At 36.1% G+C, this 25,867-nt stretch overlaps 1 protein-coding gene across 4 annotated transcripts in view; it reads right to left on the bottom strand.

The window, feature by feature from the left end:
- Positions 1–55: 55 nt before the first annotated feature.
- Positions 56–25,867, bottom strand: part of PAFAH1B1 (platelet activating factor acetylhydrolase 1b regulatory subunit 1) — a 65,571-nt gene continuing 39,759 nt past the window's right edge. For all 4 annotated transcript variants that reach the window (XM_042255509.1, XM_042255508.1, XM_060395321.1 and 1 more), the window contains 9 exons: positions 17,826–17,910; positions 17,469–17,543; positions 16,369–16,575; positions 11,545–11,713; positions 9,565–9,667; positions 8,620–8,848; positions 7,345–7,446; positions 4,880–5,036; positions 56–3,981 (listed from right to left, as the gene is read on the bottom strand). In XM_042255509.1, coding sequence (XP_042111443.1) covers positions 3,908–3,981; positions 4,880–5,036; positions 7,345–7,446; positions 8,620–8,848; positions 9,565–9,667; positions 11,545–11,713; positions 16,369–16,575; positions 17,469–17,543; positions 17,826–17,910 — 1,201 coding nt within the window. In that variant the 3' untranslated portion in view covers positions 56–3,907. The remainder of the gene's footprint in view (positions 3,982–4,879; positions 5,037–7,344; positions 7,447–8,619; positions 8,849–9,564; positions 9,668–11,544; positions 11,714–16,368; positions 16,576–17,468; positions 17,544–17,825; positions 17,911–25,867) is intronic.

Here is a 25,867-nt window from a genome sequence, read left to right as displayed (position 1 = left end):
ATTTAAAAGGTTTTTAATCTGTGCACAAAAACACCGGAAAAATAAAAATCACATCTAGTTTTATAGGCATTTAATAGTTTACCAATTGGTACAATAAGATTTTTTTAATATGCAGAAAACATGAATAAATCTTGTTTTACACAGTCTGAGAGCAACAAATCTTACTGTAAAACACAAGAGCAATATTATATACATTCCTTTACTGATTTTTTTAATTGTGTCAATATCTTCAGTTAACTCTTACAATCTGGGGAACGGTTTTCTCCAATCACCACCTCTGTAACTGTTCGTTCGCATGAGATCAACGTTCGCCTTCATGTCAGTGTCGGGATCAACTTCTAAACTCGAAGATTATGTGTGTGTTTCTACCATCTTCAGAGTGAGCTTTAGGGACGCCTGAAGTATAGGCAGGACAAGAAAGCAGCTACTTACATGATAGAGTGAAAGATTAAAAGGCCAGTTCAGTCCAGTTGTGACTTGTAAATCCAGCTTGCCCTCCCCCCACCCCACTGGAAAAAACTGAAACCTTTTTCACCGATTTTGTACATGTTGCTTCTCTTACCAGGTGATTCTTCTTTGCATCACCTAGATTAGTTAACACACTGGACTTATATACAGCTGGACAGAGAATAAACTATCTTTTCAGTGCTGTTTCCTTCGACAATTTTATTTTCAGTTGCTTAAGGATTATCAAGCCACCACTGTCAACAAAACGAAATATTCTTCTAAATAGTTTTTCTTTAAATAAATTAAAAAAAAAACTATTTAATGAGTGATATTATCTGGAAGTTCACAGAGAAACAGAAAGAGGCAAACAGGAGAGCAGGGCACCGACAGTAGGGAGACTGGGCTTGGCGGCCTAGAGCCAAAGCTTCCGGGGAGACGACAGCGAGCGCCCACAGCCGGACGACGCGCTAACACCAGTGAGTTCTACGGCAGTGCTCTGGGCACACAACTGGTCACACCACAATGGACAAAACAGGACAGTCTCAGTCTCCTACTAAAGTGCAAGATGCCGTGTCAACAAGCAACTATTCTCCAAGCCATGTCTAAAACCAGCTTCCGTGGCTCACACGGTCAGGGGTGCGGCCAGCACGTCTTGGGCACGCTATGTCAGGGTGGCACTGGAATGTCTGTTTTCCACACACACAAAAGGTCAGTCATCGTTGGAGGATGCAGTTCTACCAGCTTTTTATTTCTTAAATAAGTGGCCAATCTGATTGAGAAAGTGACAAAGCAGCAGTGAACCTCTAAACCAATTAATAAATTCCTCTACTTACAATCCAAACCAGTAACCTCATCATTGTACTTATCCCAGGCAAGGCACAGGGTTAGACAGCAGACAGAGAAAACACAGGAAACAGGAAGAAAGGGCATCAACAGGGCAGTGTCAAACAACAGTGCAGGAAACCTCTGCAAATCTGCTTCCGGATTGTGGATGGATCACTCTCCCCCTCCCTCATTATTCAAACAGGGCTCGTTACACTTGGATCCAGTTGAGGACCATCCCTGAGATTCGACGTTCGCTGCTTCGGAAGTGGAGGATGTCTGGTAACTCAACTAAGCAGCAGGCTGTGGCACTCTCCCAACAAGGATGACTTGGTTCACAGTGACAGTTTCTCCTCGTGTGTCAGAAGTCACTGCAGGCTGCACAGAAAACCCAGCGACAGCGGCTTTGTTTCCTCCTAAATCGGTACCATTTTTTTTTCCTTTATTGTTCGTATCTAGGAGTGATTTCTAGATGTTGTGGCTTACCCTTGAACAATTTGTGTTGCTACATGCTAAAGACGAATTAAAATACAAGACATTTATACATGTACAAACAAAAGTTAAAGATGCACCATTTCTATGTATTTATATTTCTTAAAGTAGGACAGGAAATAGCAGCAAACGAGAACAAAGATAATCTTCCATAGCTTCTGTAGAAAAATCCAGTCAGAACAGCTAAGGGGAAACGAAAAAAAGACCTCTCAATGTGAGCAGGGTTGTGAGGCAATAATGTCCTGAAAGTTATCCTACTGTATTTAAGAAATTAGCTTAAGTTGTCATTTTTGTCCTCAAAAATAGTCATTAGTTTTCAAAACACTTTTCCTTCCAGAGACATCTCTCAGGAATTATTAAAAACAAACAAGCCAACAAACAAAAAGACACAAGCTGGACATAAAGCTGCTTCTAGTAAATATATGGCCTATTCTCTGTGTGTGTATCTACAGCACATTAACTCTAACCCTTTGTCTTTTTCAGGAACCAAATTTCCACTGAATACTAAAAAGAATATTAAAAAAAAAATCATGTATTACACAAATGGATAAATACAATTCAAGATAAATTTCTTTGTTAAACTTTGTTATTTCATTGTTGTTAACTTTTCAAATGACCTTAAGAAAAAAATGTTGGTTAGCGAAGCAGTGGGATTATTTATTAATCTGCATTGGAATATTGTTTCCAAAGTCACAGATAAAAATTCTCTTAAACCTACTTGTAGTAACTTTGGATCACAATATACAACGTATCAGGGATGTGTAAAATGCTCAACAGCCAAATTGGGGGTGGGGGTGATAACGGAAGTGATTTTCTTTAGCTGGGAAAATTCCCACAGAGTCAGACCTAGTTTTCAGAAGCATCAGGATCAAAAAGGATTTGTTCTAAAGCATGGTATTTCCACAGCAAGATTTATTCTATTTATATGTTTTAGCACTTCAAAAACCCAGGACCCAAGGACATGGAGGTTGTATGTGTGTGTGATATATATACATATACAGACTTATCCACTTATAGATAGGCCTATATACTCATAAACATTTATATATAAACAAAAGGTGAAAACACAGTACATTTTTATGCACGCTCCATTAAACCCTGTCTTTTTTAATAAACTTGTAAAACACAGTTCAAATTGATATCAGATTCATGTTGAAGAACAAACTGCTGTTATTTCTCCCACTCCCTTAAAATGGGCAAACATAACCTTTTCAAAATTTCTTTGTCATTATGTTATGCACATTGCACATCCCTAAAAAACATCAAAAACAAATAGTGATTTGTACCATGACACACTCAATGGGAAGATTAAAATCTACTTGGGAATCACATCACTATACAGTCTAATAGTATGGAGAATACAACTAGAAGTGTATCTAGTGTGGAAAAGAGAAGCTTAGAGTATTACAGTGTTTTTTTAACCTGTTTACAAAGCAGTAAGACCCAAATGAAATAAATGATTTGTTATTAGTTGCTGAGATTTTTCTTATTTCAGATTTACAGTCATTTTCTTACATAAAGATACCACTAGCCTTTGCTTGATAGGATGCCAAAACAAATGTATCCCATTGATTTGGCAAATGTGTCATGACAAAAATTCCAATATGTAATCCCCATTAATTACATAGATGGTTCAGAAGATTTTGAATTGTAGCCTTATTATCTAACATCCTTAAAGAAGATTTATTAAGCACACTTAAGTGATGTTACATAGATACACATTTCAGAAAAAGCCCTAATAACCACCACTTTCCCCCAAATGAGGCCATCAAGTCAGGCACCAACAGGACAGCAGAAAGAAAAACAGGAATTAATAATCCAACATAAAATGACACTGTCAACTATTCAGTTTAGTGCCCTAGTTCAATTTATTCAACTTCTGCCTTCTTAGGCCTGGTGTGACCAATGCCAGCCCAGGTTTTTAAACCCTATGGTACTTCTAGACAACGTATGTAAATTTACAGTATACAATTTGGATTCACCATGCATGAATACTTTGTGTGTAACATTTAATAAGCTCAATCTACATCCAGAATAATTTACATGAAAGGACAATATTTATTTAAACAGAGCTCGATGGGGTAACCATGGTATCATCAGAGTGCATCCAGAGGAAAAAAGGGAGGAGGGGCCAAATGAGACTCAATCAACGACACTCCCACACCTTCACTGTTTGATCTACACTGCCAGTAACCACATATGGGGCCGTCTTATGGAAATCTGAAAAAAAAGAAAAGGCTTACTTTAAAATCAGACTGAGCCACAAACAATGTTTAATAAGGCACAAATAACACATTCAAATGCCAGGAATACCCATTTTGTCCCTCTCTTCAGCCACACATCCACCCCAAGCAGATGTATCACAAGCTTACCAACTAGGTAAGGGAAACCAAAACAATGAAATCTTGTATCAAATCTCTAAAAAAAAAAAAAAAAAAAAAAAACCTCCCCCACTATCCTTTTTCCAACTGACGCTGAATAAACACTGAATTCTAACAGCAAGGACAGCCTCAATGCAGCCACTTACTGAACATTTACTATGCTCAAGGCTTAGTACTAATGCTTTATATTCATGTTTAATCCTCCCAACAATTCTGTAAGGTTTAAACATTAGCCCTATTCTACTGCTCCATCTTCATTATTAGATCCATAATACTCTAGTATATTTACTATCTTAAATTCTAAATTCAGGTTCAGATGATATTGAGGATGTTTATTAAGTGTAATACAATTCTGAGTTCCCGGTACATGGTAGTACATATGTGCCAAAGGAAAAAAGTTAACATTTCCTTTGAGAAACTTACAAACTAGTAGGGAAGAAAAATTACCCATCAGAGTGGTAAGTAAGCATCCTCTTCATAATTCTAGTTTCCAAAACTAATATTGTGCAATGGAGAAAGTAACTGTTTTATTATAAGGCTGATGATGGAGAGAGTTAAGGAAAGGAGAATTTCAAACAAACAGTAGGAATCCATAAGATTTTTTAACCTGTCTTCTCTATTCTGCCCTGAAAGCCCATCTTCATTTCTTACCTGGAAACATCCATAGGGTCAGATTAAATTGTTAGGTCTGGCACTCCAAAACCTAACTGCTCAGAAACCACGTAACTCGTACATACCCAAGGAGGTAACAAAGTGTTCATGCGCATTGAGGGTCTTCATGCATCGCTTGTTCTTGTAATCCCACACACGCAGGGTCTTGTCATCAGCGCAACTCAAAATAAACTTCCCCCCAGAATGGAACAGAACTCCACGTACCCAGTTATCATGACCCACCTTAAAAACAAAAAGGTGTATGACTTAATAAAGGGATAAAGATGCTGTTTAAACAGCATCTATGAAAATAGTTAAGGCATTACTCAAAGTGGATTAAAACTACATGCACTAAAAACATCAATGCCAAAAAGGCAAAAGGGGGAAAAAGTCTAGGGAATCCTTCTAGATTAAAGGAACCTGGAAACTAACAAGATATGACCAGTAAATGCAACACATATAATACTTAACTAGCTCCTGGATAGTGGCTAAAGTAGTTATAAAGGACACGACTAGGGTAACTAGAGAAAATTTAAATATATAATGTATTAAATTTCTTCAGTGTGACAACTTTATTAATGTTTTATAAAATACTTAGGAAATACATGTTAAAATATTTGGGGTCAAGTGTCATGGTGTCCACAGGTAACTTTCAAACTGCACAGCAAAATCTATAATACACACATGGAGAAAAGAAACTGTTGACAACTGGCAACTCTAGATGAAGGATATGTAGGTATTTACTGCATATCTTTATTCATCCATTCATCTACCTATATCCCCTGTCCAGCAGTTCCATTTCTTACAATTTATCCTAAGAAATAATTAAGAATGTGTAAGGTGACTAATTAGTTAACAAAGATGTTCAACAAATCACTGTATGTACTGAGTACATCTAATGACTGAGCAAATGCCACATACCTGCTAGGTTAAAAGTCTACTGCAAAGCAGCATGTATACAATGTTCACATGTTTTTAAAAAGCCACCATATGCATCTATAGTAATTTAAGAAGAGTTTAGAATAGTCCAGTCCAACAGGATAGCCATTAGCCATGTCTGGCTATTTAAATATAAACTAGCATTAAATTAAACAATTCAGTTTTTCAGTCTCAGTAGCCACATTTCAAATGCTCAATAACTGTGTGCAGCTAGTTGCTACCATGCTGGACAGTGCAGAAGCAGAACATCAACACACGAAGTTCCAATGGACAGCTCTAATCTAATATAGCTGGTAGTTATTAGTAGGTATGGTAAAGTGATCTGAGGGTAATTTTCTTCTTTTTTCTTTCCTTTTTCTGTTTATTTCTCAAATTTTCTACAATGTAAATAAACTATACTGCTTTTGTAAAAGAACCCCCCAAAAGAGCTAAGTTAAAAAAAAAAAAAGATGACCAAGGCAATACATCTTAGGCCTTGGTTTACTTTTCCTTCTTTGCTCTCACTTAAAACACTTTGTTATATTACAGTGATCTCTAAAAGCCACCCACCAATCACTAAAGTTGCAGAAGATTCAATAAAAGTCAAACCATGTTTCTTGGAGCCACACCAAAATAAAGCAGAAAAAAAGAATCCTCTTTCAGTTGAAAAACAGGAGGCAGAAACCTCTAGGGAAATTAATGGAGACCTGTGTTGTTCCAGAAGAAGAGAGCACATGCTTTCTGATTTTTAAATGCAGACATGTTTTCAAACAGCAAGATAGTATATTTGAACTCAGCTCAGAATACTAAGAGGAAAGTTTAATTTTTTAATCAGTTCTTCTTCTTTTTAAAATATACTACATTATCTATTTTTTTTATTAGAAATCTAACATTCTAAGAATGCCAATCAGTTCCTGATGATACTTCCATACATGTCTACCATATCCCATAGACAAGACAGTTGCTTCAAGATACGATTAACACCTAAGATTAACACTTCAAAACAAACATGCATGCCAAATTATACAAGCTGCCACTGGATTAATGTCCATGGGCCCCCTTAGAACTCCTGAAGGCAAACAAGAAAGTCCATAACATCTTCTTATAATTTATATATCCTCATACTAAAAGCTGGATGAGATAGGCTCCTAAATGAAATAAAGATTTCCAAGTCATAGAGCTGCTGCTGCTGCTAAGTAATATTATTCATTTCTGAATGCTTAAAATAACCAAATAAAACTGGAACATGAGAATAGATAGTAAGTTAAAGGGATTCATTTTAAAAGTAAATATAATGAGATCAAGAAGCACAGTTTCAAAAAATATACATGAGTCTGTAATATTTGTTTTCTACATATTTCACAGGTGATATTACGTAATTTTAGAGATACAATGGCTAGAATCTCCCTCCTAGCACTGACTGGCTTTGCAGATCCACTGTAAAATGTAATAGTCTATAGAAATAACCTCCATATCACTGTAACCATGCTCTTAACCAAAAAGTATCTTTATAAAGAAGTTATTTTAGAACATCAAGTAATTCAGATTTACTAGGAAACCACAAGGCACCTGACCCTAAAAGATATGCACAGAGTAAAAATGCGAAAGCGGCAGTGAAATTATGCAAACTCACCAGGGTCATAAGGCACATGCCAGTACTGACATCCCACATCTTGATAGTCTTGTCCCTGGATCCAGACAGTAAGAATGGCCCAGGTTTGCCACTTTTTTTAGTCTACAGAAAACATAAAAATCAAATTTCCTGGGCAAGAAGTTAGGTGACTTAAATGACAACTACCCAACAATGATCTGTATTTCTAATTTTGTAAAAATGCATTGTTTGACAAAAAACGATATGTATTTTAGGCATACCACTGTTCTGAGCTATGTATACAAATGGTTACTACAATCAAGCTAATTAACACAATTATCACCTCACATTACCACATTTGTGTGTGTTCTGTGAAAAGAACACTAACGATGTACCCTCTCAGCAAATTTCAAGTATACAATACGGTACTGTTAACTACAGTCACCGTGCTGTACATTAGATATCCAGGACTTATTCATCCAAGGTCACAAAGAGTTGGATATGACTGTTACTACCCCAGCTACAATGAATCTATGATGTGGTAAGTAACCACCACCAGGTGGCAGTAAAAAAAAAAAAACCCAACAAACCTGAAAATGCAATGAGCCAGCCAACTAGGAAGAGATTACCAAAACAGCTTCATTTTGAAAAATAATTGGTTGGGGGTAGGTGAGGGTGAGAGTGTCTTCATTTATTAAAATTTAAAAAAAAAAAAACACAATAGGAATGTCACTATAAAAAAGAATTTTGGCTCATACAATATTTACAGAAGTAATTATTCTGTAATTTTACAAGTATTAATTACAAAGAATGAAATCATGAGGAACACAAATGATCAAGACTATCAGAGGCCTCCATATGAAATATTCTTCACTTAAAACAAATGCTATTCTTGTTTTTAGTTTTTGGCCACATGGCATGTGGGATCTCAGTTCCCTGATCAGGAAGCTGAGTGTTTTAACCACTGGACCACCACTGAAGTCCTGAGAAAAGCTACTCTCCTAGAAGACGACTTTAACTTCTCCCATAAGTTTTATTTTGTATTGGTATACTCTTAAAACAGGGACAATAATAATTAATTTAATGACCACTTCACTTACCCTAACCCTAGCACACATCAAGGGTCAACTGACAGCAACAATAACCACTGGTTAAAAAATATAAACACATCTATCTGCAAGTTGGAAAGAATTTCAAGACTCAGAATTCTGGATGTAGATTTTATAATGGCATGAAACAGAGACTCGGGGAAGGTCATTAAAGGTTCTCAAATAGTAACAGCCACAAAATCATGAAATAACACAAATCATACACTACCTCAGATCCTGTTGCTTCAGAGATGGAAGAATATGAGCTTTCGGGAGCCCAGGAAATGCATTCTACCACATGCTCATGTTCTCGAAGCTCAGCCTTGCATTCCTTTGTTGCTACGACCCACACACGCACAGTCTGGTCATTGGAACAGCTGGCTATCAGAGTGCCGTCTTGATTTGGCCGCACCATACGTACCCATTCTCTGTGTCCTGTGAATGTCTTCACACAGTAGCTATAAAAATACATAATAATTTACACTGTGAACAGCAATCACTGGGGCCCTTCCCAGAAGCGATACAAGACTAGCTATGCACTGGAACGAAGAGAATTGGCATCATATGCAAGTCAACAGAATACACGTACATTCCTGGTTAATAAAAGAGGGAGACAGGCTGGAAAGTCAAACATCAGTTAAAATAAGCTGATGGAAATATCATTAAAGAGCTAACCAAATCAAAATCTAGAAGGAAAAAAATAGAGAGAAATATAATCTTTTAACTAAGCACACACAGTAAACCTAACAAAAATATTTCTAGCCATGTTGGGGAAAAGGCATGCTCTTACTAATCTGGACAAAACCAGTAGGTTAAGGCTTTATTATAACAGTCATGTAATTCTAAGCACAACCAAATTAAGCCTAATTGGGCATACCTGCAAAAATGTTATTTACATTTTAATTCAACTCAGAGAGATCACCTAAAAGAAGACCACAGAGAAAATAAGCCATTACATAGAAAATGGCTCTCAAGGATATAGAGTTTCTTCCATAATTTCTCTGTTCCTTTTGGGTAGACATTTAAAGATTAAAACTTAAGTTTTAAAATGTAACTGTCATGGTAATCATTCTGGGTTACAACCAAATTTACAAGAACAATCAGAACACAGTTTTGGATTTTTTGTTGAATATTATTTCTTTAAGCTGATGCCTTTTCAACTAAATCTACTTACCCAGTTTGCACTTCCCACATTTTTATAGTTTTATCCCTTGAGGCAGACACTATATGATCTCCATTGGGCATGATGGCTACTGAAGAAACATTGTGGTCATGGCCTAAAACACAAAACACAGTTACTATGTTAAACAATGTATCACCAAGAGCAATTAAACCTTAATTTACCATGAGATTTCATCAGGGATTTCAAGTATCACAGCTACTTTAAATACAAGGGAGTTCATATAAATTTAATAAGAAACTTGGATTTACACAAAAACATAAGGGACTGTTAAGGAATTAGTAACTAATAAAACAATTCACAATGAAATAAGTAGCCAGCTCAATTTACATTTCAACCTGCACAACTATTTTAACAAGTTATTAACTGAAGACCTATTAATGCCATACGGTGTTCATTTCTGCAAATACGTCCCAGCCAATAATGTGTTAAAATCACAGGTAATCGGTACCATCAGCATTTGAATATATTAACACATCGGATGTTTTTGAGCACTAAAAAGCAAAACAAAACAAAAATTTCCATGGTTGCTATTCTAAGATATAAAATAGAAATACGATTTACAGAGATGAATAGAATGGATCAGAAAAATGGGCATTTGGCTCTATGTAGAAACTAGTGGTTGAAAGCTTTTTGTGTTGATGTGCACAGGAGCAAAAAAAATAAAATATATTATTCATAATGCTAGTTAGCTATCCTATGGCAAAAAAGCCCCAGAAAATTCTCTTAAGTATCACATCATTTAAAGGAATATACAATGATTGGAAAGAACTCTTTAAGTCAGAGCAATAAGACACAGGCTACCTAACAAAACAAATACAGATTTTATAAAAGGATTCAATAAAACTCCTTTAACTGGTAAACTTCCCTAATGCACTTAAATTGGGGAGTGGGGGACATATTATTCAAATTACACCATCTATGTAATTGCATAGCTTTCTCAAGTGCTAACATCACTGCATAATGTATTTTAAAACAGTTTATTATTAACACAGTTAATATAAAATCCAAACATCCATATTTTATCATGTTTTAAAAAACAAAAATCCTTATTTAGGAACCACCTCCTATGTACCAGGTACTAAACCAGATGATTCAAGCATACAATCTCATTTTATCCTCACAAGCCTTATGGCTTCAATTCTTAATTCAATATTTAAATTTTATTAACCTTACAGATTAAAGAGGTTAAAATTTCCTAATGCCATAAGTAAACAAGTAGGACTCAGAATCCAGGTATCTGATTTCAAAGCCCACGCTCTTTCCAGAAAGCCAAACTGCTTCAGAAAATAATCTCCAGGACAAGGAGAAGATAACAATGAGACTACAGTGTATGTGGGATATTAAAAAGTGAACAAGGGAACCTGGGTTCCAGCTTTTACTGTATTTACTCTCTAACTTCAGTTTCCCAATTGAGAAAAATGAAAAACAGAAAGAAAAACCACCTCAGTAACTTCATTTTCTCTTTTTCTCAAGAACAGATAGATGCCCTAGCAGTTTTTCTCATCCAAAAATATTTGTGAAAGTAAGTATTTTATAACCACTAAGAGACACTTCCCCAGTGGCTCAGTGGTAAAGAATCCACCTGCCATGCAGAAGACACAGGAGACGCAGATTCAAACTCTGGCTCGGGAAGATCCCCTGGAGAAGGAAATGGCAACCTATTCCAGTATTTTTGCCGGAAAATCCCATGGACAGAGAAGCCTGGTGGGCTCCAGTCCACAGGGTCGCAAAGACTCGGATATAACTAAAGCGACTGAGCACGCAAGCACAAAGAGATTCTTAAACCTCGAAACAAAGAGACAACTCTCAATGACCATGCCTATCCATGGACTGTCTATATCATATGCTCCTACACTGGCACAGTAAGGACCGAATGAAGGGAACCTGCACACTGTAAGAAAACATTATCCTTCTTCTCCCTGCAATACTATGTTAGAGACCAATATCAAAATGCTGTCCTCCACTCCTTACCATGCATTGTTCTGATGCATTCAAAGCCCTGAAAATCCCATAGCTTAATGGTCATATCTGCAGAACATGAAGCCAGAAGCTTGCCACTGTGGTCGAATGAAATATCCTGTACAGAGTCTGTATGCCCCTTAAGAGTTCGTTCAAAATCTCCAGTCTCATAATCCCACACCTGTCAAGTGAACAGAAAATTGGTTAGCATCACATCATTCCTTTCTCAGTTCACATTTGCACTCGACAGGCCAGTCTGGCGCTATAGTGACTAACCGAGCAACTAACAAAGGATAGCTGTCTTAGAATCATCACATCTTCAAGCATAAATTGGTCTTTTCTCTATAGAGAAAAACGATTATTAAATAAACCTCTAAAACCACATTCATTAAGTATCCACCATATATCTAATCATGCTAGTGACTGCCACAGAACAGTCTCGTCTCAGCCTGACATCAGGCAACAGACAAGTTAAAAAGTAAATATAAGTGCCAAAAAAAGAAAAAAAATTCATGAGCCTGACGTGAATTTATATGTAGAATATTAGGGGAATGATGAAGGAATACCCAATTCTACTAGACAAGCAGAGCTCAGACATCTAAGAAGCCAAGGAAAGACTTCACAAGATGTAACTGTCTTTAAATAGCAGATTAACAGAAGCATATGGTCATTTTGATGTAAAAGCACTGAGCCACAGTCGCATTTTTAAAGAAAATAATAAACTCTCAAGAATAATTATTATTATAAACACATCTCAAGAACACACTGAACTTCTGTTCTGGTGGTCAAATGCTAGTCTTAAGTCTGTAACTAACACTAATTACGTACGTGCTCTAAAATCAAATGGCTGATTCCATTCTTACCATAATAAAATATATCTGTGATAGGGTGTATTTCAAACAATTTAAAGAAACTTAGAAAATGCATTTTGAAGTCTAGAAACAATTTAAACATCCAATAGTAGGGAAATTGCCACATAGATATAAGGAATCTATGGCATGTATACAATGTTACATAAAAAAACCCACAAAATTATACAACTATGCAAAAAAATACAAAAATATCCTCTAAAAACATTTCTTTTATGGAAAATTTATGTATGCTCCCCAAAACAAACATATAAAAATTTTACCATTTAAATGTTCAACTACTTCCACACTGAAGTGATTACCGTATGTTTAGCTTTTTTCACAGTTAATGTATTTTTTTTCTTTAATGTATTCTTAACTATACTGGGGGGTTTTTTGATGTTATCATAGCATTTTAGAATTTTAATTTTCAATTATTATAGTTTATAGAAATAATTACTTTTTATATATTGACCTTGTATCTTGGCATTCTGTTTAAATTCAGTCATAGTTCTAGCAAATTTCTGAAGAATCCTTGGGATTTTCTACACAGAAAATCATGTTATCTGTAAGTAACATTTGCAGGTAATAGTTCTTCCTTTCCAATCTGTATGCCTTTTATTTCTTCTCTACTGCATTGGCTAGCCACTCTAATACAAACGTGGATTTAAGTGGTCATTGATCCCTGAACTCGAGGGGGAAGAACTGCTTTCCACCGTTAAGTATTAATATTTTGTCCACTGTGGGTTTACCAGATACCTTTACCTTTTACCAGTCTATGGAAGCTCCCTCCCTAGCTTGTTGAGTTCTTATCATGCTTTTCCTGAAACTATTACGCTTTTTTAACTGATATGGTATATCACACTAATTAATTTTTAAATATCAACCAATCCTGCATTTTGGGATGAACCCTACTTGGTTATGACATACTAATTACTCCTTTTATGAACTGCTGGATTCAATTTGCTTATAATTTGTTAAGGATTTTGCATTTATGTTCATGAATGTTATTGTATCAGTCTATAGGGGTTTTTTTAAATATTATCTTTACCCATTTTGATATCTAATTGTTTCAACACCAAGAGTTCAGGTGAATACATTCTGAACGGTAGGTATGACCTTGAAGTTCACTTCCATTTCAGTTAACTTTGTTTCCTGCATTCATTAAAGAACACTGAAGCATCTTCCTCTAAACTATTAATAAATATACCCAGAACCGTGTCTCTTCATAAATGGTAAGCAAACATGGTAATGTAATGTTTATAAATGTTAGGAATTAAAGATAATCAATTTTTTCTCTACTGGGTATTTACCTTTTGTATGATTATAAAATAAATGCTCATGATTAAAAAATCTATAATGTACTGATATAAAGGCAATAAAAATATTCACTATCCTACCAATGGCATGATTTTTCCATTTTTTCTATGCTCTTTTTTAAAAAAAGTACAGTACCTGTGTATACATCATTAACCTGTTTTTCCCTCTGTGTCTTATCATAAGAATTTTTCCATGCCATTAAAAAGTTACTAGCAAGCATTCTTTTAGAAGTAATTCCTATTATTTTCTAAACAAAACGCAATGTTTTTCATTACTATACAAAACATTATAGTGAAAACATTTGAATACTGAAAAATATCCATCCTCATTCTGCAATATTTAGGTCAGACAGTGATGGTTGAAAAAGAATTTTGAGTCAAAAACTAAGTTTTTTAGCCCTTCATATATTGTGCTAAAATTGTTCTCCTGTAAGACTGTATCAAATGTAATTACAATGCCTGCTTCATCAAATTCTTACCACAACTGGGAATTCTCATTTAAAAAGTAAAATATTGGGGGCCTCCCTGATAGCTCAGTTGTCAAGTATCCACCTGCCAACTCAAGAGACACAGGTTTGATCCCTGATCCAGGAAGATTCCACAGGCTGTGGAGCCAACCAAGTCCGTGCGCCACGACTAGCCCGTGCCCTAGAGCCTGGGAGCTGCGACCACTGCGCACACATGCCGCAACTGCTGCAGCCTGCACTCCACAGCAAGAGAAGCCGCCGCAATGAGGAGCCCGCACAACGCCCGCAGCTGCAGAGTACCTCCTGTCTGCCACAACTGAGGAAAAGCCAGCACAGCGATGACCACCCAGCACAGGCAAAATAAAAATAAAACAAAAAACAAGTAAAACATAAGAAGTAAAGCAGCTTGCTAGATTTGACATGTATTTTAATTTACACTTCTTCTACTCTTAGTAATGAGGCTAAAGCTCTATTGTCGGTTCTACTGAGAATTCCACAGACAGAGGAGCCTGGAGGGCTACAATGCATGAGGGCGCAGAGAGATGGACATCCCTGAGTGACTAACATTTTCTACTATTAGTAATGAGGCCAAAGCTCTATTGTTGGCTATTTTTCCTTCCTCTATGAATTACCTGTTCATGACCTATACTCCATTTTTCCTATTGAGATGTTACTGTTTATCATACTTGTTTGAACTCTACAAAGTTGGCAATCCATCCTCTGCTTTACTAATTGAAAGTATTTTTTCAGTTTTTTGTTTGCTCTTTATTTTTCTTAATATTTAAGAACTAATTCTAAGTGACAACCAGAAATAATGTTTCAGATATTTAAATGATACAATTAAAATACTGTCATTAAAAATGACAAAAAAATGATGATTTCATTAGAAACCAAGAGAAGTATTTCTAAAATAAGTTTAATCAAAAAAGGAAATAAAAAATACAAATGCTTGTCATTAACAAAACAGCCATGTATACACATTAAATAAAGACTAAATGGAAGAGAGAATTTTAGTAGTTGTTGAGATATGTGTTATGGTTATATATCAAGCTTCTAAAACCTCCATTTGTAATATTTTAAAGCTGACCCAATAGATGGGACCTTAGCAGTTCTGTTTATGTTTTTATACCACTGCTGCAAAATCAAACGTTAAGACTGAGCTTTCCATCTATTTGACAAGCTGATCTTAACCCCACGGTTCATGACAGGAGTGCAGTTTTTAGTAAACAAGACTATCATGAAGTTAATAAATTAAATACATGTCAACATAATTTGAAAGACAGCAACGTATCAGTGTATTAGATAGGTAGTCATCTCAGCCTACAGAAATATGTAGTGCAAGTATGTATATAAGACTCTCTTCAAATCACTTGGCAGCATGCCCCATCGATCACCAGCCCACAGGAAGAAAGAAGCCATTGATTTAGAAACTAAAGAAACCACAAAAGGAAAACATACAACCTGTTTAATTTGAAGAATGGGTTAAGTACATACATTTAAGTCATGCCTGCATTATATGCTGACTGTTGCTATATGATACAAACAATCTTGGCAATCTACTCACATTTGCTTAGCTATACCTCTACAAATGAAAGTTAAAATCTAGAACTTAATCTGAAATAATCTTTAGACAGAGAAACCTACTTAAAATTTTAAAACCATGTTTTACTTATCTTTCTGTACATGGTTATACAACTTTCACTGTATTGTGTCTCAATCAAAGGAAACTATAAAAACAACTTTTTTCCTGACTAAAAAAGTCCTCTATTGAGTTCTTTTGCATAATATATTCATCCCCTGAATTACTAGTTTTATAATCCTATACTTGCATCTATCACTTCTGCTTATCAGCTCAGTTCAGTTCAGTCGCTCAGTCGTGTCCGACTCTTTGCAACCCCATGAACCGCAGTACGCCAGGCCTCCCTGTCTATCACCAACTCCTGGAGTCCACCCAAATCCATGTCTATTGAGTCGGTGACGCCATCCAACCATCTCATCCTCTGTCATCCCCTTCTCCTCCTGCTTATAAATAAGGCAAATACTTATACTTCCAGTCTTCAAGAAGACAAGTTATTCAAGCACTAGATGACCTATTATTTGTCCAATGTTAAACTGATGACACCCAATTTTCTCAAATTAACATTAAAGTTGCTTTTAACAATTATCCTATTGTACATCTTTCAATTTTGAAAGAAAAACTACCTTAATTGTAGCATCCTCTGAAGCAGAGACCATAACACTGAACACAGGATGGAAAATGACTCGAGTAACTGGACTCCTATGACCACTCAATGCATATTTTTCTGGTGGACGGGGAATCCATTCTTTTGGGTCTCTTTTCTGACCAAGAGGTCCACCCGACGTAAATTCTTCTTTTGCTTCATTTAACTTTGATTCTAATTCCATAACCTTAAGAAGGAACACACAGCAGTTATATACAGATAGATTCTGATAAAAATTGTATATTTGGTATTTTTTAAAACTGCCTTTATTTTGCATCCATATATGCAGAATAAAATTTTAGCAATTTACAAAGCATTTGTTAGATTTAACTGAAAATTATCTATATTACATATCGCTAAAATCTTAGTGGGGTGACAAAACTGCACACTGAGAAAAACTCAATACAATTGTGCCTGAACCCCTTAACTTGAAGAATTTGGAAGGTGCCGGATGCAACTTGAGGAAGAGTAGGAAATCTATCTTGATCCCTTCTAATTCTGCCACCCTTAGTAAATTCTTTCCTAACTTCGTTTGCATTGTACCTGTTCATCAGAATACTCATAATAAAAGCTAACACTACTGACATCTATGTGCCAGGCACTTTCCTAATAAGGGCTTTTTATGGATTAAATCATGTTATAACAACATTATTCATTCTAACTTTGCCTACTGAAAGTACAAACATTAGGACCTTAGAATATTACTTACTGCGCTCACTTAACAGATCAAAGCTCAGAGAAGAAAATGAAATGTCTAAGAGCACATTTTAGTGCTCTCTTCCTAGCAACATATTGGTTCCATGTGTTCTTCCCAATAAGTATATAAATGGGTTCTTCAGTACCAATTCCTTGAAGTCAGGGCTGTGTTACGTTCAACCCAGCCAGTACTCCTGTTTGCCTAAGTTAGCAATGTATCAGCAATGGTCCGTATATGCCATAGTACATAGAAATGTATTTTTATTTACCTTTTTAAGGTTAATCGTAACTGCTAATGCAGAAAAAAATTTATTATGTTGATACTTTCAAAGTTTATATTTAATATAATACTCTGAATACAACTAAAATAAAAGATTTTGTTACCTTCTTTTGTAATCTAATAACAGATGTCCATTTTTTTTCCAAAAGCCCAGCATATTTCTTATCTAATTCTTCATTCTAGAGAGAGGAAAAAAGATTTTAAAAAAAAGAAAGAAAAAAGGGCTCAAATACAAAACCTCACATCATACACAGCATTCAATCTCTAGGCCCAAACATCACTAAAATTATCTGATTATACAAAGAAGGTGTGTGTTGGTGGGTGAATTTCAGGTTTAGTGCCAAGTAAAACCATAATAACAAATGACAAGGTTTTGAATAACTGAGGTGACTGCTAACTACTGATACTTCAATAAAACCTACTCATCAACTACATGAGTAACTGTAAAAAGTCAAACATACCATATCTAATTCAGCTTCCTTTTTAAAAACTGAATATGCTTCTTCGTAGCCATTTGAACGAAGATAATCTGCTATAGCTCGATTTCTGAAAGACAACAAATTCAAATGACTCTTAATATTTTCATTCCTATGTTGAAGAAAGTATTTTTTTAAAATCTCCTAAACCTTAAGACAACTTTTTTTTTTAAAGAGGATTACCCTTCCAATCATACAAGCATTTCACAAGAAAATGAACCACCCACCCCACAAAAGCCTCTAAAATAGTTAACCCTTCACAGCATATGCATAAGATTGTTAATACTATTCTTGAACTTTTAGTTATATTTCTAATGCATTGTTTACCTTACAAGTTGTAAGATCAAGACCTGGCTTATATAACTAGTTATCATTTTATGACAGTAATTAGCAATTTTGTTCATGTTTACACTTAGCCCTCCTTACTATGAATACTTGTCATTCTTACAGACACTCAAGGACTAGCAAATGAAATTTAGTTCTGTAAGGAGAATTGTTCTGGTAAAATTATAATTAGCATTTTAATATTAGAGACAACTTTAAACCATGAGAGTGGGTGGGGAAAAGGCACAAGCTACAAACAGTACAGTGTCATAGATGAGACATTAATTTAGAATTACAAGGTCAGAACATCACACCTGTGGGCCGTGGGACTGAAGAAAGTATAGGATTATTATTGCGAGTCTGTGTGTGCTTCTTACAAGCCTGTACCTTCTGGCCTGTTTTATTAATGGATAATTTGATTCATTCAGAAATAAATTCTTTACATGAACCTGTAAATAGTACTACTTTGTAATTTCCAAGCAGTTCTACTTGGGCCTTCTCAAGTAATACAAATAGGAAGGCAATGGCTCTCTCAAAACAATTTCATCAAATACTGTGCTGTCAAAGCCTATATTACAAACAAACTAACCTTCAACAAATAAATTACCCTTTGGTAAGGATATCCCAAGTGGTAAGGAAAACAAAGACACTAAAAGACACCTATCTATCACTTAGCTTTATTTCCTTCTTCAGGCAACAAAGGGAAAAATGTCAAGGGTTTAAAAAATCTTAGGCAGTATTTGTAAATATTCACTGTTCCTACACAGTTCTACTCCTTCCTCAGAGTCAAGCCTGAGTGCTGGAACTTTGCCTGAACACACTACACACAGCTTACAATTCTGAAGCTCATATAACAGACAATATGTACACGTAACATGTATAAATTATAGCAATTATTATCTTAATGGACTTTTTTTTGGTAAAGGAAAGACAGATAAATGATGATACTTTTCTAGGTAAGAATATTAAAAGAAGAAACTATATCCTTTTCCTTACTAAAAAAATCCCAATATTTTGAGATTAATACTAACATAGGTCAGCATAGGTCACTCATACCATGCTCTTTGCCTATACATTCACACGTATGCTTTAATCAAGTCACATATCTGTTCATTTCATTCAGTACACTGAAAACCGGTCAGTGTTTCAACATTTAAAATAATGTTACAATAAGTATTCATACAGTCAAAGCTTTTCAAACATCTTTACATTTAAGTCAAAAGATGCTACAGACTGATTATTTGTATACCCCACAAATTCTTATGTTGAAATTTCCTAACCCCTCAAGTAATGGTGTTTGGAAGAGAGGCCTATGTGAGGACGTATAACTTGTATAAAAACTTTTTATAAAGTTTTACATCTAAAAAACAGCATTCACTGCCTCTTTTGATCCTAAAACCATGCTGTTAAATTAGGTAGGAAAGTGTATAACCCCTATATTACATAATTGAGAGACTGATACATTCAAGGTCATAAAACAGGTAGTGAAGCAATTTAGGATAATAATTCCAATCAACATTTACTGAGCAGGTGGGGAAGAAACTGGCCAAGTAGATGGAACACTATACCTCCCTCCTTTAACTAGAGTTGTTCCATTTTCATATACTTCCATATACTAAATTCCTTCATAAAAGTTTTTAAAGTGAATCTATACGGCAATTTAAAAAGTCCAACACACAAACTTTTAAAAATTCAAATACAGCTGATTTATAATGTTGTACCAATCTCTGCTGTACGGCATAGTGACTGAGTTATACATACACACACACACTTCTTTTTTAAAATATTCTTTTCCATTATGTTTTATCCCAGGAGACTGGATACAGTTCCAGTGCTACACACTAGACCTTGTCGTATATCCATTCTAAATGAAACAGTCTACATTTACCAACCTCCAAGTTGCAGTTCATCTCTTCCCCCCCCAACCCCGGCAACCACTGTTTTGTATATAGGTTCATCTGTGCCATAATTGTAGATTTAACATATAAGTGATACAGTGTTTTTCTCTTTTTGACTTATTTCACTTAGTATTATAATCTCTAGTTGCATCCATGTTTCTGCAAATGGCATTATTTTGTTCTCTTTTATCACTGAGTAGTATTCCATTGTATATATGTATCACATCTTCTTTATTCATTCATCTATCGATGAATGGACAGGATATTTCCATGTTTTGGCTTTTGTGAATAGTGCCGCTACAAACATAGGGGTACCCTCTTTTTGAATTACAGCTTTGTCCAGGTATATGACCAGAAGTAGGATTGCTGGACTATACAGTAATTCTATTTTTAATTACTGTTAAAAGAAACTCCATACTGTTTTCCATAGTGGCTGCACCAACTTACATTCCCACCAACAGTGCAGGAGGGTTCAATTTCTCTACACTCTTTCCAGCATTTGTTATTTGTAGACTTTTAAATGATGGGAATTCTGACCAGCCTACACAAAGTGGGACATGGGAGAAAACAGTTGATTCACAAGTTTTTGGTACATGGTAATAACATTTATTTGTACAGAACAGGAGAAGAGGAGGGGGGAAAAAAAGGGGGAGGCAGGACTATAATTAGTTCAGTTTTAAATCTTTTGACCTGAAGTGGCTATACGACATTTAAGTAAAGATATATGATAAAGAAGGTAACTGAACACAAAGATCAGAAGCTTAAGAGATGGATTTGATGTAATTAAAGAATTGGGGAAAACTGGTGAATAGGTAGCAGTGTTTCAAACCTTAAGTGGTGAAAAATACTTTGGAGCAAGGAAAGTAGAAAGTAAATGATAGAACTTTGACAGATATCAAACTTTTTAAGAAGCCATCAGAAAGTGAAGAATCCTGTTATAGTACAAAAATTAAGAGATGTCAGCAAGCCAATGGAGAAGAACATTTCAAAGAAATGGAAATCGCTACCAATGACAAAGATCCGAGAGAGGTAAAACATAGTTTGAAAAGTGTCCAAGCAATCTGGCTATTCATAGGTTGACTTTAGCAAGAACAGAACGTAAAGCAGCCTCAGTATTCCACTCTACAGTAAGGCTTAAAATGAACACTGTAAAATACTGGAGTTGGGGAGGAGCAGTGAGACTTGAGAATATCAGGCATGTGCTCTCTATCCAAGGAAAGTTAAATATCTAGTTAGTAACCATATTTACACTTAACAGTTTAGAAAAAGAGAGCTATTACACGGCATTCAGTTCAGTTCAGTTCAGTTGCTCAGTCGTGTTCGACTCTTTACAAGCCCATGGACTGGAGCACACCAGGCCTCCCTGTCCATCACGGACTCCCAGAGTTTACACAAATTCATCACCATTGAGTTGGTGATGCCATACAACCATCTCATACTCTGTCATCCCCTTCTCTTGCCTTCAATCGTTTGTAGCATCAGGGTCTTTTCAAATGAGTCAGCTCTTCGTGGCCAAAGCATTGGAGTTTCAGCTTCAGCATCAGTCCTTCCAATGAATATTCAGGACTGATTTCCTTCAGGATGGACTGGTTGGATCTCCTTACAGTCCAAGGGATTCTCAAGAGTCTTCTCCAACACCACAGTTCAAAAGCATCAATTCTTTGGCGCTCAGCTTTCTTTATAGTCCAACTCTCACATCCATACATGACCACTGGAAAAACCATAGCCTTGACTAGATGGACCTTTGTTGGCAAAGTAATGTCTCTGCCTTTCAATATGCTGTCTCGGGGTCGTAACTTTTCTTCCAAGAGCAAGCATCTTTTAATTTCATGGCTACAGTCACCATCTGCAGTGATTTTGGAGCCAAAAAAAAATAAAGTCTGACACTGTTTCCCCACCTGTTTGCCATGAAGTGATGGGACCGGATGCCATGATCTCACTTTTCTGAATTTTGAGTTTTAAGCCAACTTTTTCACTCTCCTCTTTCACTTTCATCAAGAGGCTCTTTAGTACTTCTTCACTTTCTGCCATAAGGGTGGTGTCATCTGCATATCTAAGGTTACTCATATTTTTCCCAGCAATCTTGATTCCAGCTTGTGCTTCTTCCAGCCCAGCGTTTCTCATGATGTACTCTGCATATAAGTTAAATAAGCAGAGTGACAATATACAGCCTTGAGGTACTCCTTTTCCTATTTGGAACCAGTCTGTTGTTCCATATCCCGTTCTAACTGTTGCTTCCTGACCTGCATACAGATTTCTCAAGAGGCAGGTCAGGTGGTCTGGTTTTTCAGAATCTTTTTCAGAATTTTCCAGTTTGTGGTGATCGACACAGTCAAAAGCTTCGGTATAGTCAATAAAGCAGAAGTAGATGTTTTCCTGCAACTCTCTTGCTTTTTCAATGATCCAGAGGATGTTGGCAATTTGATCTCTGGTTCCTCTGCCTTTTCTAAAACCAGCTTCAACATGTGGAAGTTCACGGTTCATACATTGCTGAAGCCTGGCTTGGAGAATTTTGAGCATTACTTTACTAGCGTGTGAGATGAGTCCAACTGTGTGATAGTTTTAGCATTCTTTGGCATTGCCTTTCCTAGGGATTGGAATGAAAACTGACCTTATCCAGTCCTGTGGCCACTGCTGAGTTTTCTAAATTTGCTGGCATATTGAGTGCAGCACTTTCACAGCATCATCTTTTAGGCTTTGAAATAGCTCAACTGGAATTCCATCACCTCCACGAGCTTTGTTCGTAGTGATGCTTCCTAAAGCCCACTTGACTTCACATTCCAGGTTGTCTGGCTCTAGGTGAGTGATCACACCATCATGACTATCTGGGTTGTGAAGATCTTTTTTGTATAGTTCTTCTATGTATTCTTGCAACCTCTTCTTAATATTTTCTGCTTCTGTTAGGTCCATACCATTTCTGTCTTTTATTGTGCCCATCTCTGCATGAAATATTCCCTTGTATCTCTAATTTTCTTAAAGAGATCTCTAGTCTTTCCCATTGTATTGTTTTCCTCTACTTCTTTGCCCTGATCACTAAGGAGGGCTTTCTTATCTCTCCTTGCTATTCTTTGGAACTCTGCATTCAAATGGGTGTATCTTTCCTTTTCTCCTTTGCTTTTCACAGCTATTTGTAAGGCCTCCTCATACAGCCATTTTGCTTTTTTTAATTTTCTTTTTCTTGGGGATGGTCTAAAATATAATACTGAATTATCAAAGAGAAAGGGAATATAAACAAAAATACAGTAAATAAAGCTGAAGTTTAAATGTGTATGATATCATTAGGGGAGGTACAACATACTGATGATGTACAAAGTCTACAAACCCATCCCAGAACAGTCTAGTCAATTCTATTTCCACATCAAATACCAGGTTCCCATGGCCAAGTAACTCTCACCGCTGCCTGTTACCTCGCCACTCAACATCTATGCCAACTGAACTCATACTGAGAACACAGAACCTCTAACGCAGGCAAGGTGTACCACCATCACATAAAGAAAGAATAAATAAGATTGAAGAACCTGCTGGTTCTAACAAAAGCCTAAAGGATGCTTCTAAAGTTTGCTACTAATTTCAGTTGTTGACTCAGAGTTGATCTTCATCACTTTATTAATGATGGAAGATGCATACCCTTGAAAACAGGAGGGCATCAAAGCACAAGTTTATAATAATCTCTCAAAGAAACTTCATACACAAGTTAAGTAAATCTACTAAGCCTTTGGAGATTAAGAAAAACAAGTATCACTAGAATCAAAGAAAAATTCACACAGAAGTGCAACAGGTCACTCTGAGTAGAACCAAAATCAATAAAGCCGTGCAGAATCACAGAAAACGGCTAAAATCAAAAGAACAGACTGAGGTGAAGGATTTTACCTATGAATTCTCGCTGACATATGGACAGTGCCATCCTGGACAGAGTCTTCTACTCACCTGTAGGACTGCTACAGTAACAAATGAGACTTTGCTTTTCTAAACTATTCTTAAGCTTATTAAAAATGCAAGGATTGTATTTTAAGCACTTTAGCTGACTTCCTACATGCCCTTCATTCTTATGGCCCCAAGACAATTTTTGTAGCTGTAATATCAGTAGTATTTGTAGTATGAGTCATACATAACATCCCACCACTACCAACCCATACACAACCTCACATTCTTATAGAGATAAGAGTATCAAAATGCTATGAACTGCTAGTTAAACAAAAATGACTCTAAAAAGATTAGATAACACGAACAATAAAAGCAGAATACTTCAGGGTCCCCAGCATTTCTTACCAACAAAACTGAAGCAGAAAGAATTACAGAACATGCACTACAGGGGACTGAGGTAGAATCTGTTTATCAAAGGTAAAGACACCGAGGCTCATAGAACTTAATTGATATTTTTTTGGGGGGTGGGGGGCTAATAAATGGTGAAGTTGAGAATCAAAATTCAGGTCTGTGAAACCAAAATGACAATAATAGTGTTTCTTCAAACTCTGTACTCTAGTACTCTAAGGCTGAATAAACATGTTCTAGGAATTCTATAAACACTCAAACTTTATTGTTTATATGAGGAAAAACTAGGGTAAGTTAGAAACTGACAAATAGATGTCTTCTCACCAGGTCCATTACAAAAACATACTGATCTCACCTATTCAGGAATGAAGAAAGCAGTGGGGTTAATGTGCACTGCTCTGATAGGCTGCAGTGGCCCTATGAATGTGGGATCCCTACCGGGTTAGGGGGGCACACCACCAGGATAATGAGAAGACCAGAGCAGCAGGATCAAGCATGCAGGTTCACGCCACCAGGAGCAGCACATCATCATCTCTGGTGCCCTGCTACAGAAGACAGCCCACACAATGACCCAGGCAATGCCATTTTAGACAAACGCCAAGATGAATTACACAGTCCTGCTGAAGATGTGAAGAAAGTTCACTGCAAGTGCAGAGACACTATTGCGGGTCATTCCACAAACTGCTGCCATACATTAGCCAACTCTCAGACAGGTAGGTAACATGGTTTCTTAAATATGCTACAGTCACCCACTGAGACTTTGGGGAAAGGGCAGTACTGATAAGGTAAGTTCTTGGCCATAGGTCTTACACCTCTCCAACCTCCTGTGCCCTGACAAAGGATTGTAATAATCAACCTTCATCATCACACTTAGGGTAGGCCAGGATTCAACTACTACCAGTCCTGGGACAAGTAAAGCACAGCAAGAGGTTACAATGAGACCTAATTCTGGCAGTGGTGAAGTAAAGGAAAATAAAATTTAGGTAAATCATGGTAAGTGGACTCGTATCTTCATCATTAAGTAAAAGAACAGGTACCTGGTATACTGAGGGGAACTGGGAATGAGAATATGATGAAGATCTCAATATCTGTATGATCAAATGCTTCAACATTCTTGATTTTAGAACATCCCTTTACAATAGAAAGGTCTTCATTAATATTAAAAAAGATATCTTATTAATATTTTAAAAAGAAATCCCTCAAACTTTCAACCAATAAATAATACTGTTAATGGTAAAACACTAGAAATATCTGCATTAATGCCAAGAACAAGAAAAGAATGCCTATTACCATTACTTAAAATTGTTCCAAAAGTGATCCACATAAATAATAGATATAAATACTGGAAATGAGATTAAGGTATGACAGAAATGGCTGAAAGATAGGACAGAAACATTATGAAGGACATGCAAGGCAAGAAAAAGCAGTTTAAGTAGAATTTTAAAAAAGGCTTACTTATCAGAAGCATATAGGAAGATTAGATGGGATACCAACTAAATAAACAAAGAGCATCATAAATAAGCCCTAAAGCAT

The sequence above is a fragment of the Ovis aries genome, chromosome 11 (assembly GCF_016772045.2).
Source record: "Ovis aries strain OAR_USU_Benz2616 breed Rambouillet chromosome 11, ARS-UI_Ramb_v3.0, whole genome shotgun sequence".
In the NCBI taxonomy this organism is placed as follows: domain Eukaryota; kingdom Metazoa; phylum Chordata; class Mammalia; order Artiodactyla; family Bovidae; genus Ovis; species Ovis aries.
Note: the sequence above shows the minus strand (reverse complement) of the source record. Positions and strands in the feature narration are given on the sequence as shown.